Raw genomic sequence first — 15,687 nt, 5'->3', positions numbered from 1 at the left:
CTCACCAAGTTCCTTCAACGCCACAATGCTCGCTCTCGTTGCCATCATTTCTACCGCCCTCGCGCTTGCCTCCAGCGCTGCTGCGGACCTCATCGCACCCGGCGTCGCCACCCACTTCTTCTCCACTCAGAGTGAGCCTAACCACAGACGTATTAGCATACGTGTTGCTCACCGTATGACTTAGACCCTTCGCTCCTGTTCGCGCCTTCATCTGCTGTCGCCGGGGCCACCCTCCAGGCGGCGAACCCGGGCGACGGTTCCGCGAGCGACATCACCGCGCTCACCCCCGTTAAGGGCTCGGGCACCCCGACCCAGATCACTCTCGGCGACCTCTGCGTCAGCGCAAATGGTGTAGAGCCCGGAACGGCGACGCAGGTGCTAAAGATGGCGGACTGCGACTCCAACGACCCGAAGCAGCTCTGGATCGTCTTGGGCCAGGTGTCGAACGCGGACGGGAACTGTGTTACCCTCGGGCGGGCTGCGAAAGGCGTTGATGTACGTTCCAAACAGGGTTCCCGGAGATTCATCTCGGATTGCTGATGTCGTGGTTGCACAGATCACGCTTTCGCCGTGCTCGGACGACCTGAAGAGCAAGCAGTCGTGGGAGCCGTTCCCGGCGAAGATTGGAGCGTAGTAGAACTATAATGGGGATAGACAACCGTTGGGACAGGAGGATGCCTTTCTACGACGATGGGATGATGGATGAACTTCATTCAATGCTACCTGGCCCGTATTCAGCTTTTGAGAATATTATGACGATCGTAATGAAGACTTACATTGGTTCTATGAGTTGGAACGATTTGAATGCACCTTCATAACGATGGGCAGAGAAGTATGTAATAAGTAACCTGAGAACGTGTGAGTGTTATAACAGAGTACCGCTGCCAGTCCAGAGACTCAGGGAGCTGTCGAAGAAGATCATGGACGCAGTGTGGATTGTCCAGATCAGGAAGGAGAGTTGAGGCTGCAGCATAACAAACGCAAACAACCGCTGTGGCTGAGTCTGGCAGAGCTGGAGCACTTGTCCCAAACTTGTCCGATTCTTCCTCTCACACTCTCTACGAAACTTGGAAACTATGCTGTTTCTCGTTGTCTTTTGCTCGCAATCACGCACTTAGAATTACTGCCGCTTCTGAGACGACCTACAAAACATTCTGGGCAGTTCATCTAAGACGACGTCCACAAGTGAGCTACTATTTCGCATCTGAACCTATCATCAACATGGAGAAATGGGAAGCGTCATCGCCCACCGGAGACGTCGGGTTCAAAAGACAGACATTCTCTACTACATAAGGTGCGCAAACTCATCCCCGTGGTAGCGCAGTTGAACGCGATTCCGGGCGTGTAATTCCAGCGTAATGAATAGACTTCGTTACAACTCTCTCCTTGGCTCACGCGGGGATGTTCATCTTCTCCCACAACATGCGGGAAGCGATATCCTTCATTCATGTTCAGTCACATCCTGGAGGCCGCAGCAAGGATGGCGTGAAAGTTTGCTTACTGGGTGACGTTCGGCCACCTGCCGGGAACAAGGAAGTTGATGTCCTACGTCTCGAGCAGTGCGCCGTAGGGAAAGTGGAGAAGGTCGGCGAGGGTGACATCCTGATATTAGACGACAGAACTTGCAGTGTGAGTCTCGATACTATGTCCAGATATCGCTACTCACATCGCCCGCCAGATACTTCGTCTTGCCTAGTGTAACATCATACGCGTCCAGCTTGCCCTCGAGCGCGGTCTTCAGGCGCTGCACCAGTGCAAGGTCGGGCTCAACACCGAACATCCTATACCAGCCACCGCCACGATCAATATCTAATCCACCGCACGACGTGCCCGCGCTGGACTCACTTTTTGAAGATGCTCTCGACCGCAAGCCCCGAAGCATACATGTCGAAGTTTTTTGTTTCTATGCTGGCCGCCTGTTCGAACAGTACCGTCTTCTGCAAGTCTGCCGGGTCCGGGATGAGCGTCCCGACGCATCCATACTTGAGCGCGAGGTAGCACGCGATCGCCCGACTCTCGTACAACTTGAATCCATCATCGTAGATGTACGGGACGTGCCCGAACGGCTGCACCGCGGAGAACGCGAGGGACTTGTGCTCGCGCTTCGACGTGTCGATGTGCACGAACTTGTACGGGACGTTGAGCTCGTCGAGCACCGTTTGCATGTGTTTCGTGCACGTCGAGGTGGCGACACCAGGCGACACCGCGCAGAGCGAAGACCGAGTTGGCTGGCGAGAGTCTTCGACCTCCGCGTCCGGCTCTGGCCTTGAGGAGTCCTAAGAAATCGCCCAAAAGTACTATAGTAATTACCAGGCGAGTCTACATGCTTTTCATTGCACTGAGCTTCCGTAGTCGTTGCTGAACCTTGCGAATCAGATGAGCATGGCCGAGACGGCAGTAGTCCAAAGAAGGACAACGAATGTCGCTACCCGGTCACGGTTCTGGTGCTGTCAAGAATCTGCACTACCTTGTGTGGGCCATTGACGCGGAAGCAACACGGCGCACGTCTTCCCCCGCGCAGCGCAGCCCCCGAACCTGGTTCCTGTGGCCGCGTGTGGGACGGAAGGAGAACGCTCACTACTGCCCATGGATCGTGGACCTCTTATATAGGCGCACCTCCGCCGCAAGTCCACCGCAACGCTCGTTTCCGCCCGCCATGTCGTCTCCCGTCCCCGTCGAGACCATCGAGCATACGATCAGTTTCCTCCGCGGAGATATACCCTCGCTCGCGGCCTGCTCACTCACCTGCCACGCGCTGCTGCCCATCTCACGCGTCCACCTTTGGCACGAGATCGTGCTGCCCGTGAAATCAGACGGCTCGCACAGTACGCGCACCGAAACTTTCTTGGACCTCCTCGACTGCGACTCCGCGATCGCGCTCTACGTGCGCTCACTGGGCTTGCGCCCCGAAAACGCCGGGTGCAGCCATGGCGAGGTGTCTTTCAACAGGGCGGCCTTGGATGCCCTCAGCGCACGCCTCCCCGCACTCCTCTCGCTGCGTCTCCACTTTCTAGTCATACCATCCCTTTACGATATAATGATTCTCCTCCGCGATCTGCCCGCGCTCGAAACGCTCTGCCTTCACAGCGTCAGCCTAGGAGGAGACAACTGGCTCAGCCGGCGCGTGCCTGCGTGGCCCGAACAGCCTGTGCTGGAACCTGTCGCAGTAGGCGGTCAACCCCCATCGCCATGGGCGTTGCGCACGCTGTCACTCATCGGGGGATCGATAAATGGCGAGGAGGTAACACAGCTGGCGCTGTTTCTGGAACGGTCCAGGAGCTTCATGCCGAAGCTGGACTGGATCGACTTCTGCTGCGCCATGCTGCCCACTGGCCCTGGAGTGGATGCTGTCCTTCCCGAAGTCCCTCGCTTTGTGCCGTCACTGCGCCATTTCGGGATCACGCTCAGTGACCTCCACTATGACGGCATATCTGTCCAAGGTCGTAAGTCTTGTCAGCGTCTCTCCGCTGCATCCCCCCTCGAGCGCTCAAGAAGCTAATTTCCCTCTCCTAGGCGAACACATGCAACGCGTCATATCAGACTTGCCACGCTGCAGCTCTCTGACATCGCTGTACCTCCGGTACGACCGACGCATCGCATATCTGGGGAACACGGTCCGACAGAGGGTGCTCGGGACGCCTCAACCCTATACGCCAACACCGTTCTTCATCGAGCACCTCGCAGACGTGTTGTCCGCGGGCGGCCCCACCCCGCTCCCGCTCCTCGAAACCCTATCTCTCGTGTTCGACAGCCCGACCGGGTGGCTCGTCGGCTTCGAAGCCGCGTTCGCGCGTCTGGCGAAGGTTCTCGTTGGGACCACTGACGACGAGTCAAAGGGCGCGCGGGGCGAAACGGTGGCGAGGCGGTACCCGCGTTTCGCCCATCTGCATGTGCGCACGTCGTTCCTCGGTACAGTCATGCTGATGCTGGGAGAAGTGGGGATGGAAGAGCAACGCGGGCGGCAGGAGGCGGAGAGGGTTGATCTCGTGCTTCCTATGCTGGCGCGCTTCGTGCGGGCGGGCGTGCATGTCGAAATTACGTGCGACTGAAGTCTGAAGGTGCGTAAGCTGCATTCAAATGTCAACGTCGACCGTTGACGCTGTCAGGCATCATGATGCGTGGGGCATTGCAAGTCCACATTTGCTAGCGGTCGCTGTCAGCTGAGTATCTCAGGTAACTCTCTCTGAGCTCTCTTGGCCTCGAGGTGGACCGTTGGCGTTTCGTTATGTCAGTGTAGGCCGCCTGAGTGCTTCCTGTCATCTTGAATGTTTATAATGGCGGCGCTCCCATACTAGAATGTAGTGTCATCTGACCCTGCACCGCCCATGTGAGGAACAGATATATGGATATAGAGGCTGGGCCTGTCTAGCAAACGATCCAACTCTCTACTCTCTCACCCCATGATTGTCTGGCTTTGCATGGCATTTTTTTTGGTGTACTCTACCCGAGTCATCCTGCGCCGACGTGGGTCTAGGAGGCTCCCTCTTCCTCCCGGTCCCCGTGGGTTTCCACTTATCGGGAATGCTCTCGACTTCCCGACATCGAATATCCCAAGTGGTCTTCACAACCTCGCGAAGCAATATGGTATGTACTTCCTGCCTTACTGCTAAGTGTCCGTGCTGACATATGTTTCTACCTGAGGCCCACTTGTTTACTTGAGCATACTGGGCCGCTCTATCATAATAGTAGATTCGTACGACGTTGCGTGCGCGCTACTTAACAAGAAATCGAAGAGCTATGCCGGCAGGCCCGACTCGATCATGACTAGATTGTACGTGCTGGCTTTACTACCTCAGTCGCAACTTCATCAACACGAGTATGCATGGGGCTATTGCAGAGCGCTGCTATCGGATTTCCTGCCGATAATGCCGTACGGGCAAAGCTTGAAACACCGCCGGCGAATCTTTCATCAGACCCTGCGACTCCCTTTGGTGAACACTCGCTATCGCCCCGGAATCCGACAAGTCACGCATGACCTCCTCTTGAACTTATTGGAGAAGCCCAAAGCTTTCTCACGTCATGCCAATCAGTGAGTCATCATAGTACGGTAGATTACTTGTTCGGGCCTGCTAACGAAATACTGCGACAAGTGCTTTTTAGCGTCCGTACTGAGCATCGGATATGGCATCAATATATCCAGAGATGACCAGCACTACGGGAATATGCTACAGCAAACAGCCGAGCTCATAGAAGATGTTGTGGCCCCTGGAAAGTATCTAGTTGAGCTGTTTCCCGCATTGCAGCACCTGCCAGCATGGTTTCCAGGTGCGGGCTTCAAGAAGGACGCGAGGGCTGTTCGAGAGAAGGTCCTGGAGGCTAGGAAGACGCTCTACGAGGAGGGGAAGAATCTTCTGGTATGAATCTTTCGATGACTGGCCATATTGACTGGCTCTGGACCAAGGGTCACGACCACCCTATTCCAGCACACCAAGCCCACTGGCGCCAGCATGCTTGCTATGATGTTACAGCGAATCACGACACTTGAAGGTGACGCCGCTGCAGAGGAAGAAGAGCAATCCGCAAGTGCGCTCATTGAGACGTACATAGGCGAGTTCAGATCCTATCTCATGGCGACTTGTAGGCACGAAGGGATACTAAACATATTTTTCCCGATGCAGGTGGCTCGGAGACTGTGAGTGGCAACCTCATCACATAGTCCTTTGGCGTCCGCGCCGCTATTTCAAGTCTCATGCTGACTGTCAAACTACAATTACAGACTGTGGTGTCCTTGCGAGCATTCTTCCTCGCAATGGCGATGTATCCCGACGTCCAGAGGCAGGCGCAAGCTGAACTTGATAGGATTATCGGCCGGACGCGCCTTCCAGACTTCGACGATCGCGACAGCCTCCCATACATCAACGCGGTCGTGAAAGAACTCACCCGCTGGCACGTCGTCGCGCCCATGGGGGTTCCGCATGCTGCGCTCGAGGATGATGAGTACAACGGTCACTACATTCCGAAAGGGTCAGTTGTCATCGTCAATGCCTGGTAAGAGGAACCACTTGTTTACGAATAGGGGTAGCACTAAATGGTCGTGTTAGGGCAATTTCGCGCGACCCCGACGTATATCCTGATCCGGAGATGTTCAACCCGGCCCGCTTTCTAAAAGACGGCGAGTTCACTCCAGGTGCTCTGGACCCATCTTCGTACATCTTCGGATTTGGACGGCGGTACGCTATGCTCATAAAGCGGAGATGCTACAACTCTGTTCTGACTTAGTGGATAGAATTTGCACCGGCCGTCATTATGCAGACGCGGCGCTATTCATAACTTGCGCGTCGACGTTGCACGCATTCAACATATCGCCGCCGTTGGACAATGATGGGGCCTCGATGAAGCTCGAAGCCAAAGTGGTGACTGACCGCGCCATCGCGTAAGCAGCTCTCTTCTATGTCGTTGATACCGTTGCCTGATAGCAGCCGTTGTAGGCACCTGAAGGAGTTTGAGTGTGTGGTGGAGCCCCGATGGGCGAGTGTTGCAGACCTCATCAAGTCGTAAAAACGACCGGGAAAACAAATGCTGGATGGGATGATGTCTGATTCATGTTGTGTATATCCAAGCTACATTCGGATATGTTACAGTTCTCTGCAGAGTTCAAGATATGGGCAGTGATACGGGGCCAATCTTCTGCACACCTTACAACTCGTCTCGGGACGCGATAGTCGTGACATTGCCCACCACAACCCCCTCCCCGTTCTCCTCCACCTTCCACGCGCTGCGGACCGCATATACCGCCACACTTACTGATGCGTTCGCCGGGAGCTGCGCCGTAGAAAGTGTGAACACCGTCAGCGGCTGCGTTGCGAAGAACAGAGCCGTCGCGCTCGCCACACCGCTGCCCACGAACACCTCGAGGATGCTCCGGTCGACCACGCCCGCCAGCGTCCACGTCCCGTCCGCGCGCACCGCGCTCGTCGTCGTGAACGGCGTGCCCGTGAAGGCCGTGTTGTTGAACCCGTGCACGCCGCTGCGGTCGACGACGAACGTGTTGTTGCCCCCGAACGAGTACCGGCCGCGCACCGACTCGCCCGAGATGGGGCTCTGAATCGTGAAGTTAAGCGTCGAGGTGTCGCTTGCGCCTGAGACGCCAGTGACGTTGGCCTCGAAGTAGATCACGTTGGAGGCGACCGCGCTGTAGTCGACGAAGAACGTGCCGTTCGCGAGGTCGGCCATCGAGGCTAGCTGCTCGCCGAGCACGGGGGAAAGGTCTTGGGGGACCGTGATCAGGTCGTAGCCACCGCTCGTGGCGTTTGGCGCGAGGCGGTTGCGGCGCGGGAGCGACATCGTACTGCGCCAGCCCTCCTGGGCGGTCGGCGTGTCCTGCGAGTACTGCCCGTTGGTAGCCCACGCGATGAACAGCGCATCGTCGCCGTCCGGGATCCCAGAGAAGAACTGGCCCGCGTAGCTATCTGCCCCGAAGTCGATGAAGCGCGGGGTGTCGTCGACCGCGGTGAAGTGCGAGCCGTTGAACGTGCCGGGGAAGTATATGATGGCTCCGCCTCCGGCGGGCCCGCCGGAGCTGATGCTGGTGGACAGCACGTACATGCTGTCATTGCTGCCCTGCACTGGCATCTTCACGATGTTGGGGCATTCGAATTGGTTGACGGAGTTGGGATAAGTGAAGTTGGACGCGCTCGACCACGTCTTGAGGTCCGGAGACGTGTAGAAGCCGAGCGTTAGGTCCGCAGCGAACGAGACTATCATCACCTAATGGTCCTCGAACCAGATCACCTTCGGGTCGCGGAATTGCGTCGACGTGCTGGTGAGGACGGGGTTCCCAGAGAAAGCGGTGAAGGTGTACCCTCCGTCGACGGAGTACGAGATATCTTGAACTTGTCCTGTGGGCGTGTTCAGAGTATAGATCGCAACGACGCCGTTGTCCTGATCGGGGAAGAAGCCTGATGTGTTGTTGACGTCGACGACGGCAGACCCAGTAAAGACTTGCGTGTCATTGGTCGGTGGAAAGATCGCAATGGGCTGGTTGATCCAGTGGTAGAGATCCCGGCTCGTAGCATGTCCCCAGTGCTGGTCCCCCGCGGTGTTCGCTGTAGGGTTATCTGTGGTTTTCGTCAGACGGCGGGACACCGTTATGGAGAAGACAAATCTTACACTGGTAGTACAGATGGTAGGTTCCGTTGGCATCCAAGAACAGCCCATTCGGGTCGTTCATATAATGCTAGGACGCGAGTCAGCGGCGCATCGTATATACGTCGCGGCAGATTGACTTACCTGAGGGGGCGAGAAGTGGACCTGCGGCCTGTATGTGCCATTATAGATCCCAGGGATCGGTGTGCCCGTTGGGATGGCAGGGACCGTTGGGTCCTGAGCAATGACGCTGCTGAGAAGTGTCGCCGCTAATACGACTGCCGTGCAGAATCTCATGTCGCTGGTATGTCGATGGGAGGAATCTGCAGCGGTGCAGGCGTTCACGAGTTCTAGGTCTTATATACAATGGAGTCTAAGCGACGGAGACGTATCTGTTTATAAGGTTACATCTCGCATCTGTCGTTGGTAGGCAGTGAGTAGCATGCCGCATCTTCGGGAGTGGAAGATGGTGCGGCTCGGACTCAAGTTACAGATGACGTCTCCAGAAGTGTTCGAAGTGAATTGAGCCTTTCCCGTACCTGATCAGGCCTTTCTTAACAATATATTCCCTGCCCAGGTGCGCATCATGTGGACAAGATTCGATGGGTACGCGTGAGCCCACCCTCATCCTTCTCCGGCGAGTTAAGCCAGCGCCGAGTCTGACTTGAAACTGTTGCTGCTCGCAGAGATGAACTGTGCAAGACGTTAGCACAGCGTCGCGCGGTCGTGCGGCGAGGCGCACGCCGCGTTACAAACTTATGAAGAAAAAGACTCACCCAATAGCAGAAGCACTCGACAAAAACGCCGTGAGGTTACCCGAACGGAGGAGACACCTGTCGCTATACCTCCTGAGCGCAACAGGTGACGTTCGCGCAGTTGATATGTGGGGCGAAGGGCCGATGATTCTGAAAGCATGATATGGTCTCTGTGGGAAGTGTGAGCGGAGTACGGTGCTACCGCACTTGACCATATGCAACGGCAGGCTCTTAAATCCTGAAGCTCTAAGTGTAGCATTCGCGGGACAGCAGAGTTGAGAAAGTATTCCAAACATACGTGTAGTAGACGAGAGTTGGGCCCACACAAGCGTTTATGCATTTATGTATGATCACCGTGGGAACCATGTTCCCACGGGGCAACCTCGACAGTACTTCTTACGAGATGGGCCTACAAAACGTTCCAGCTCCCATCCCTCCCCTCCATGAGCCTCCATGTCGACGTTTCTAAACGCGCAGTGCGCAGGCTTGTACACGAAAAAATCTCACTCAATACTCGGGCCAGGCCCAGAGTCTCGTAATCGCGACCAAGCAGTCCGCAAAGCACTGGTCGCGTATAGTACCACATTTTCAACGAAGACACTGGCAAGCTTGATCCATTGCACTAGTCTGATGCACATATAGCATGCTGTTCTCAACTGAAATGTTATTTAAAGGTAAGCAGGGATGTTCTCTTTCGTCTTCGAAGGCCGGGTCGCTAACCGGAGGGGAAAATAGATAGCACCACACATCCGTCGCTCTGGGTAGCTCTGGGCGGTGACCGTGGCCCGCGGTGTACGCAATGGCCTGAGCGTATCGTCGGTGTCGACGTATCGGCATGCTGTCGTTTTAAATCAATGCCAACAGGCAGCGCTCATTCACCAGCAGTCGGGGTCATTTGACTCATCTCCACCGCGCATCGCGCAGGATCGACGCAGTAAGCTCGCGATAAGCGTACCCAATTTCACCATGCCATACAGTGTTTTCTCGACAGGTAACATGGTGCGCTGCGCGGGGCCACATTTGCCCCATCAGAACAGACACAGATTCCTGGCGTTTACGAGCGTATACATAACTACGACGGTCAGAGGGCCGCGCGCCCGTCCTTGCTCTTTAAGGTTCAACTCCACTCACCATGATCATCTGGCTCTGCGCAACGTTTTTCCTGGTATGCTATATCATTCTGCGCCGGCGTAAACTAGGGCTCCCTTTCCCGCCCGGTCCGCCTGGGATGCCGCTTATCGGCAATGCTTTCGACTTCCCGACGTCGAACATTGCGCGCAGATTCCACGACTTTGCGAAGCGATATGGTCCGTGCTTACCACTAATCTGTATCATGGTCGCACATTCTTAATTATGCGATTTTACAGGACCGATGGTTTATTTCAACATACTGGGCCGCTCTATCATCGTGATCGACTCCTACGATGTAGCATGCGAACTTCTGGACAAGAGGTCCAGGAATTACTCCGACAGACCCGACTCCGTCATGTTGAGCTTGTATGTCATTTCCTGGTCCAAAATCGGCTGCATCACTCACCCGAGCCTCGGGACTTCTACAGAACATCATTATCGACTTTCAACCTGCCGCTGATCAAGTACGGGCAACGATGGAGACACCACCGGCGAATCTTCCGCCAGACCCTGCAACCCACCTCCGTGAACACTCACTTTCTCCCCAATATCCGACAAGTCACACCCGACCTCCTCCTAAACTTGCTGGAGAAGCCCAAGGCATTCTCGCGCCATACCAGTCAGTGAGTGGTTGTCTGCGGGACTGTACTCCGCACTGCTGACGGTTTCTCATTACAAGTGTGCTCGTGGCGTCTATCTTGAGCATCGGATATGGCATCAAGATACCCAGAGACGACGAGTATTACGGGAATATGTTGCATCACACGCTCAAGATCGTCGAGGCCGTTGTGGTCCCTGGGAAGTATCTAGTAGAGCTTTTTCCCGTTTTACAAAACTTGCCGGGATGGTTCCCCGGTGCGGGGTTCAAGCGAGACGCGAGCACCGTTCGGGAGAAAGTCCTTGATGCGAGGCGGACGCTATACGAGGATGGGAAGAAGTGCTTGGTAGGTGCTCTGAACAAATACCAGCTCCCGCTTGACCATGTCCGCCCCTTTCTAGGATGCTGAGTCCACCGACGAAACCATGCTTTCTATGATGCTGCGGCGCATCGCAACACTTGAAGCCGATGCCGCTGCAGACGAAGAAGAGCAATCTACAGGCGCACTGATAGGGACATACATGGGTGAGTCTGGTGTCGTTATTGGTAGGGAAATATCACTTATCGGTCCCTGACACAGCCGGCTCAGACACTGTAAGTATCCGTCAACGGTTCCCAATCATTTACGCCCGCCTTGGGTTCATGTGCTATACTTTCCTGCGCTGACCGTGTCCACAGACCGTAGCCTCCTTGAAAGCCTTCTTCCTCGCGATGGCAATGTACCCAGATGTTCAGAAGAAGGCGCAAGACGAACTCGATCGGGGCGTCGGGCGCACACGCCTTCCCGATTTCAACGATCGCGACAACTTGCCGTATATCAACGCGGTCGTGCGGGAGCTCACCCGCTGGAACATCGTCGCACCCCTGGCGCTGCCTCACGCCGTTCTTGAAGACGAAGAGTACAACGGGTACTACATACCCAAGGGATGCATCGTTATGCCAAACGTCTGGTAAGATACACGTCCTACGCTGCATTGGTTGATCTGACCGAGTACGCTAGGGCATTCTCCCGCGACCCAGACGTATACCCAGACCCAGAGGCTTTCAACCCGGACCGTTACATAAAAGACGGCCAGTTCTCCCCCGGCAATCGGGACCCATACGCATACATTTTCGGGTTTGGCAGAAGGTCTGCCACTTTTTGTCGAGCTTATGCGCAGGGCTGACGTATGATCAGGATCTGCCCGGGCCGCTATCTCGCGGACTCTACGCTGTTTCTCACCTGTGCGCAGACGCTACACGTATTTAGCATCTCACCACCTTTGGACGACGGTGGACGCCCGGTGCAACTCGAAGCCAATTTCGACGTCGACTCTGTCATATCGTGAGTGGTCTATCTAGACGATGCACGACGCACGTACGATAGCTGAGAATCGACTGCAGCCACCCGAAGGACTTCGAATGTGTTGTAGAGCCTAGGTGGGCGGGTGCCGCAGACCTTATCAAGTCTTAGACCGGAGAAACGCTGTGTATCGGAATATGATGCGTATGCTGAAAGTCACTTAACCTTCTGTTTGCTACGCAGACGGTCCTCGCTCTTGGATATCCGTGGCCCGTTGGGCCGTTGATGTTCCCATGAGCGTCAAATATACACACAACGGAATTCCCCAGTCCCGATCCGTGAGGAGCTGCTGACCTTCGACATCTCTTCTCCCCCCGCACCGCCTCCAACCGCGCACCATCTGCATACACTGCAAAGAACTTCCTTTCGGCAGTATCGCTTTGAATCAAGCATCGCAAGACGCCGTCCCCAAGTAATTGGCCGAGGTGAGCCAATATCGACTTCGCGGGCCCGCTGACCAGCCTCGCACTCGCGCTTCCTTTCGCGACTCCAATAACTCATGTGCTTCGTTTACGAGTATCCGCGCACCGCACATCCCATCGAAGAGGTAGAAGGTATGTCAGTTCGACCTCGTGCGCTGAGTGAAGAGGCCGAGCTGACCGATGTTTACCGTACGTAGCGCAGACTCATTCCAACGGCGGCCAGTGCGAAGCGTTAGCATGAAGTCAGCACTCAAGATGACCCTCCACGCTTCTCGCGCCGTCGGCATATAAGCCACGCTAGTCGAGGCCCGGTGCGCTGTAGTCGACATTGTGTTGCACTCTCCACTCCCGCGATGCTGCTCACCATATTACTGTATGCTGCTGCGGTCGCCGGCGCAGCTATCAAATCGGCGACTGTGAAGCTCGATGGCGCAACAGTTGTCGGGACGAGCGACGGCACCGTCACGCAGTTCCTAGGCATCCCCTTCGCCCAACCCCCGTACGTCTATGTATACGCTCTTACTTACACGACGATGTTGATGACAATATTCCCGACAGCGTCGGGAAACTGCGACTGCAGCTCCCCCAGCCCATGCGCAGATACAGCGGTGTCATCAACGCGACGACGTTCGGAAACCAGTGTCTGCAGCAGACCATCCCGCCCGCGGTGTTCCCAAATACCACTGCGCTCCCGGCGGCGATTACTCCTTTCATAGCGGCCATGGCTGTGCCCCCGCCGGTACCCCAGAGCGAGGACTGTAAGTGATGTGCACGACACGGCCGGAAACCAGGCGCTAACTACGTGCACTGGCAGGCCTGAACCTCAACATCATCGTCCCTGCAGGTACGAAGCCTGGGGACAAGCTCCCTGTCGCTGTTGTACGTCTACTTCCGCTCCTTGCCGCTGCTAGTTATCCGGGCGCTGACTTTATTTGACTACATTAGTGGATCTTCGGAGGCGAGAAACCCTCTTACGTGCAGCTTTCATTTGGCTAATGTTCCTACAGGCGGATTTCAGATTGGCTCCAACGCAGTGTATGTTCCTGCAACGACCGGCTATCGCAGATTATGAGCTCACTATGCTTCCTCAGACGTCCAGGGCAAAACGTCGTAAATCGCTCGATCGAGATTGGACACCCTGTCATTTACGTCTCGATGAACTACCGGTGAGTCTACCTCTCTGATTTCTCGGATACGCAGACTAATTCTGCAATTCAGGTTGAGCGGTAAGTATCCGCATCGCAAGGCGCGAGTTGCGCTCACTATGGGTTCAGCTTTCGGCTTCTTGGGAGGGCGTGAGATAGCGAACGCAGGCCTCGGCAATCTTGGGCTCCAGGACCGTGAGTCGAGCAGTGTTTGACTGGACGCGCATTATGCACTGACAAACGTGGTCTTATAGAACGCGAATCTCTTCGTTGGATTCAGGAGCACATCGGTGCTTTCGGCGGCGATCCGACGAAAGTGACAATGTAAGTCGAGTCGTCCTTGCCCGACTACACCGTGGTGTTCACGCCCCCTCTTCCGTCGCAGCTGGGGGGAGAGCGCCGGAAGCCAGTCCGTCGCATTCCATATGCTCACGAACGGCGGGAACACCGAGGGCCTGTTCCGCGCAGGGTGGATGGAGTCGGGTTCGATCTCCCCGGCGGGCAACGTCTCGAAGATCCAGCCCAACTTCGATTTCATCGCGTCCGAAACCGGCTGCGCTGACGAGATAGACATTCTGGAGTGCCTTCGCGAGGTCCCCGCGAGTGTCATTCAAGCCGCCATGGACAAGACGGCGACATTCTTGTCCTTCCAGGTCTACTTTGTTCATCTCAGATTCGATGCCCTCGGCTGACACGCTCTCGCAGGCTCTCGATACGCCATGGATGCCGCACGCGGACGGACTGTTCTTGGTGGATAACCCCCAGCGCCTTTTGTTGGAAGGCAAAATCGCCAACATACCTTTCGTAATCGGTCAGTAATTGTCTGCTGAGCTCGGAGTTCGCTTATGCAAGCTCATATTGCATATTCTAGGCTCCTGTAAAGACGAAGGGACGCTCTTCTCCCTTGCCTCGCTCAATCTCACGTCAGTATACTCATCATGCAATGACGTACGAAAGCTGATCACCCATATCGTGCAGTACTTCAAACGAAGTGGGAGCGTACCTCAGCAGCAACTACTTTCCGAATGCGCCGAAGGAGAATATCACGCGGTTGCTCGATCTGTACCCCTCCAACCCCGCGCTTGGTTCTCCCTTTGGAACCGGGGACGCGTTCGCGTTCTCGCCCCAGTACAAACGTCTCTCAGCCTTCCATGGCGATTTCCTCTTCCAGGCGGCGCGTCGCCTGCTCCTCCAACAGCGCTCTGGGAAGCAAGTCATGAGGTCGTTCCGTGAGTGCGAGCTTGCTTGAGCAGATATATCTCGTGCTCATAAACGACCGGCCGCATCAGTGAGCGAGCGCAACCAAGTCACGGGAATGGGCGCGGTATGTCCTCTTATCGTGGTTCATATGAGCTTGACATAGAAATCACTTCACTACCAGACGCACACCACCGAACTCGCGAACGTTTTCTTCGGGGGAGACATGACCGATTTCCTCGTCCGCTTTGTGCACACCCTCGACCCGAACGGCGGCCAAGAGCTTCATTGGCCCGCCTACACCGCCGAGTCGCCGCAACTTCTCCTCTTCGCCAATGGCAAGAAGTCTCTAAAGATCATTCCAGACACGTTCCGGAAGGAGGCGAACGAGTTTCTGGTACAGCTGAGCTTCGAGCAGCCCGACTGATGTTGAGCCAATCCTGTAGTCTGGCTGCGGATTTATTGTGATGTAGTATGCGTATGCCTCATATGCCCCTTGTCCCTTTGTATCTGCTCTCTTCTCATCCTTAGTACTTACGCCTGTTACCCACCTTAGCTTGCAAGTGTCTGCTGCCTAGACGTTCGTCGTGCTTCGACCCTGGCGCATGATGCATGATGGCCCGCTAGCCGTCGATGTTCCCACTGTGAGCGTCAAATATATACTCGACGGGATTCGCCAATCCCGATCCGCGCTCCTGACCTTCAGCAGCTCTTCTCCTCCCGCACCCCCTTCAGCCGCGCGCCATCCGCATACCGTCTACGAAGAACGTCCTCTCGACTGAATCGCGTTTATCGAGCATCGCAAGATGCCGTTCGCAAGTGATTGGCTGAGAGGAGTCAATATCGACTTTGGGGACCTGCTGATCGCCCTTGCGCTAGCTGTTTTCTTCCTGACTGCAGTGATATTAGCCTTCTCTTACGGGCGTCCGCGCGGTGCGTATCCTATCGAAGAAGAAGAAGGTACTTCAGCTCGACCCCGTGCACTGCGTGAAGAGCCCGGGCTGATCATTGA

General features: G+C 55.7%; 7 protein-coding genes across 7 annotated transcripts; 5 read left to right on the top strand and 2 right to left on the bottom strand.

The window, feature by feature from the left end:
• Positions 1-25: 25 nt before the first annotated feature.
• TRAVEDRAFT_20736 (uncharacterized protein) lies at positions 26-634 on the top strand (the record flags this gene model as incomplete). Its single annotated transcript, XM_008039937.1, has 3 exons — positions 26-131; positions 185-495; positions 557-634. 3 exons carry the CDS (start codon positions 26-28, stop codon positions 632-634), a joined length of 495 nt encoding a protein of 164 aa, XP_008038128.1.
• A 911-nt stretch (positions 635-1,545) lies between these two features.
• TRAVEDRAFT_124625 (uncharacterized protein) lies at positions 1,546-2,195 on the bottom strand (the record flags this gene model as incomplete). Its single annotated transcript, XM_008040768.1, has 3 exons — positions 1,546-1,602; positions 1,667-1,781; positions 1,846-2,195. Coding segments are annotated over 3 exons (522 nt in total), but the record flags the coding sequence as incomplete, so codon positions are not given.
• Positions 2,196-2,656: 461 nt separating this feature from the next.
• Positions 2,657-4,049, top strand: TRAVEDRAFT_20734 (uncharacterized protein; the record flags this gene model as incomplete). Its single annotated transcript, XM_008039936.1, has 2 exons — positions 2,657-3,443; positions 3,541-4,049. The coding sequence occupies 2 exons, from the start codon at positions 2,657-2,659 to the stop codon at positions 4,047-4,049; spliced, it is 1,296 nt and encodes a 431-aa protein (XP_008038127.1).
• A 970-nt stretch (positions 4,050-5,019) lies between these two features.
• Positions 5,020-6,498, top strand: TRAVEDRAFT_47997 (cytochrome P450; the record flags this gene model as incomplete). The annotated part of the gene is made up of 8 exons (XM_008040224.1): positions 5,020-5,029; positions 5,101-5,354; positions 5,424-5,577; positions 5,619-5,632; positions 5,717-5,988; positions 6,042-6,170; positions 6,227-6,373; positions 6,429-6,498. 8 exons carry the CDS (start codon positions 5,020-5,022, stop codon positions 6,496-6,498), a joined length of 1,050 nt encoding a protein of 349 aa, XP_008038415.1.
• Positions 6,499-6,636: 138 nt separating this feature from the next.
• TRAVEDRAFT_47996 (uncharacterized protein) lies at positions 6,637-8,382 on the bottom strand (the record flags this gene model as incomplete). The annotated part of the gene is made up of 4 exons (XM_008040223.1): positions 6,637-7,707; positions 7,732-8,057; positions 8,110-8,176; positions 8,230-8,382. 4 exons carry the CDS (start codon positions 8,380-8,382, stop codon positions 6,637-6,639), a joined length of 1,617 nt encoding a protein of 538 aa, XP_008038414.1.
• A 1,259-nt stretch (positions 8,383-9,641) lies between these two features.
• On the top strand, positions 9,642-12,022 carry TRAVEDRAFT_72295 (cytochrome P450; the record flags this gene model as incomplete). The annotated part of the gene is made up of 12 exons (XM_008040767.1): positions 9,642-9,774; positions 9,832-9,920; positions 10,040-10,147; positions 10,208-10,337; positions 10,400-10,594; positions 10,651-10,915; positions 10,971-11,094; positions 11,150-11,163; positions 11,248-11,519; positions 11,570-11,698; positions 11,747-11,893; positions 11,953-12,022. Exons 3-12 carry the CDS (start codon positions 10,069-10,071, stop codon positions 12,020-12,022), a joined length of 1,425 nt encoding a protein of 474 aa, XP_008038958.1. The 5' UTR covers positions 9,642-9,774; positions 9,832-9,920; positions 10,040-10,068.
• Positions 12,023-12,686: 664 nt separating this feature from the next.
• TRAVEDRAFT_72294 (carotenoid ester lipase) lies at positions 12,687-15,220 on the top strand (the record flags this gene model as incomplete). The annotated part of the gene is made up of 15 exons (XM_008040766.1): positions 12,687-12,832; positions 12,892-13,091; positions 13,148-13,212; positions 13,279-13,291; positions 13,341-13,368; positions 13,425-13,499; positions 13,552-13,559; positions 13,608-13,673; positions 13,733-13,802; positions 13,864-14,131; positions 14,184-14,289; positions 14,350-14,401; positions 14,457-14,707; positions 14,768-14,802; positions 14,860-15,220. The coding sequence occupies 15 exons, from the start codon at positions 12,687-12,689 to the stop codon at positions 15,100-15,102; spliced, it is 1,626 nt and encodes a 541-aa protein (XP_008038957.1). The 3' UTR covers positions 15,103-15,220.
• Between the last annotated feature and the right edge of the window lie 467 nt (positions 15,221-15,687).

This window comes from Trametes versicolor (genome assembly GCF_000271585.1).
Source record: "Trametes versicolor FP-101664 SS1 unplaced genomic scaffold TRAVEscaffold_6, whole genome shotgun sequence".
Lineage (NCBI taxonomy): Eukaryota > Fungi > Basidiomycota > Agaricomycetes > Polyporales > Polyporaceae > Trametes > Trametes versicolor.
This window is presented reverse-complemented; position numbering and strand designations above follow the sequence as displayed.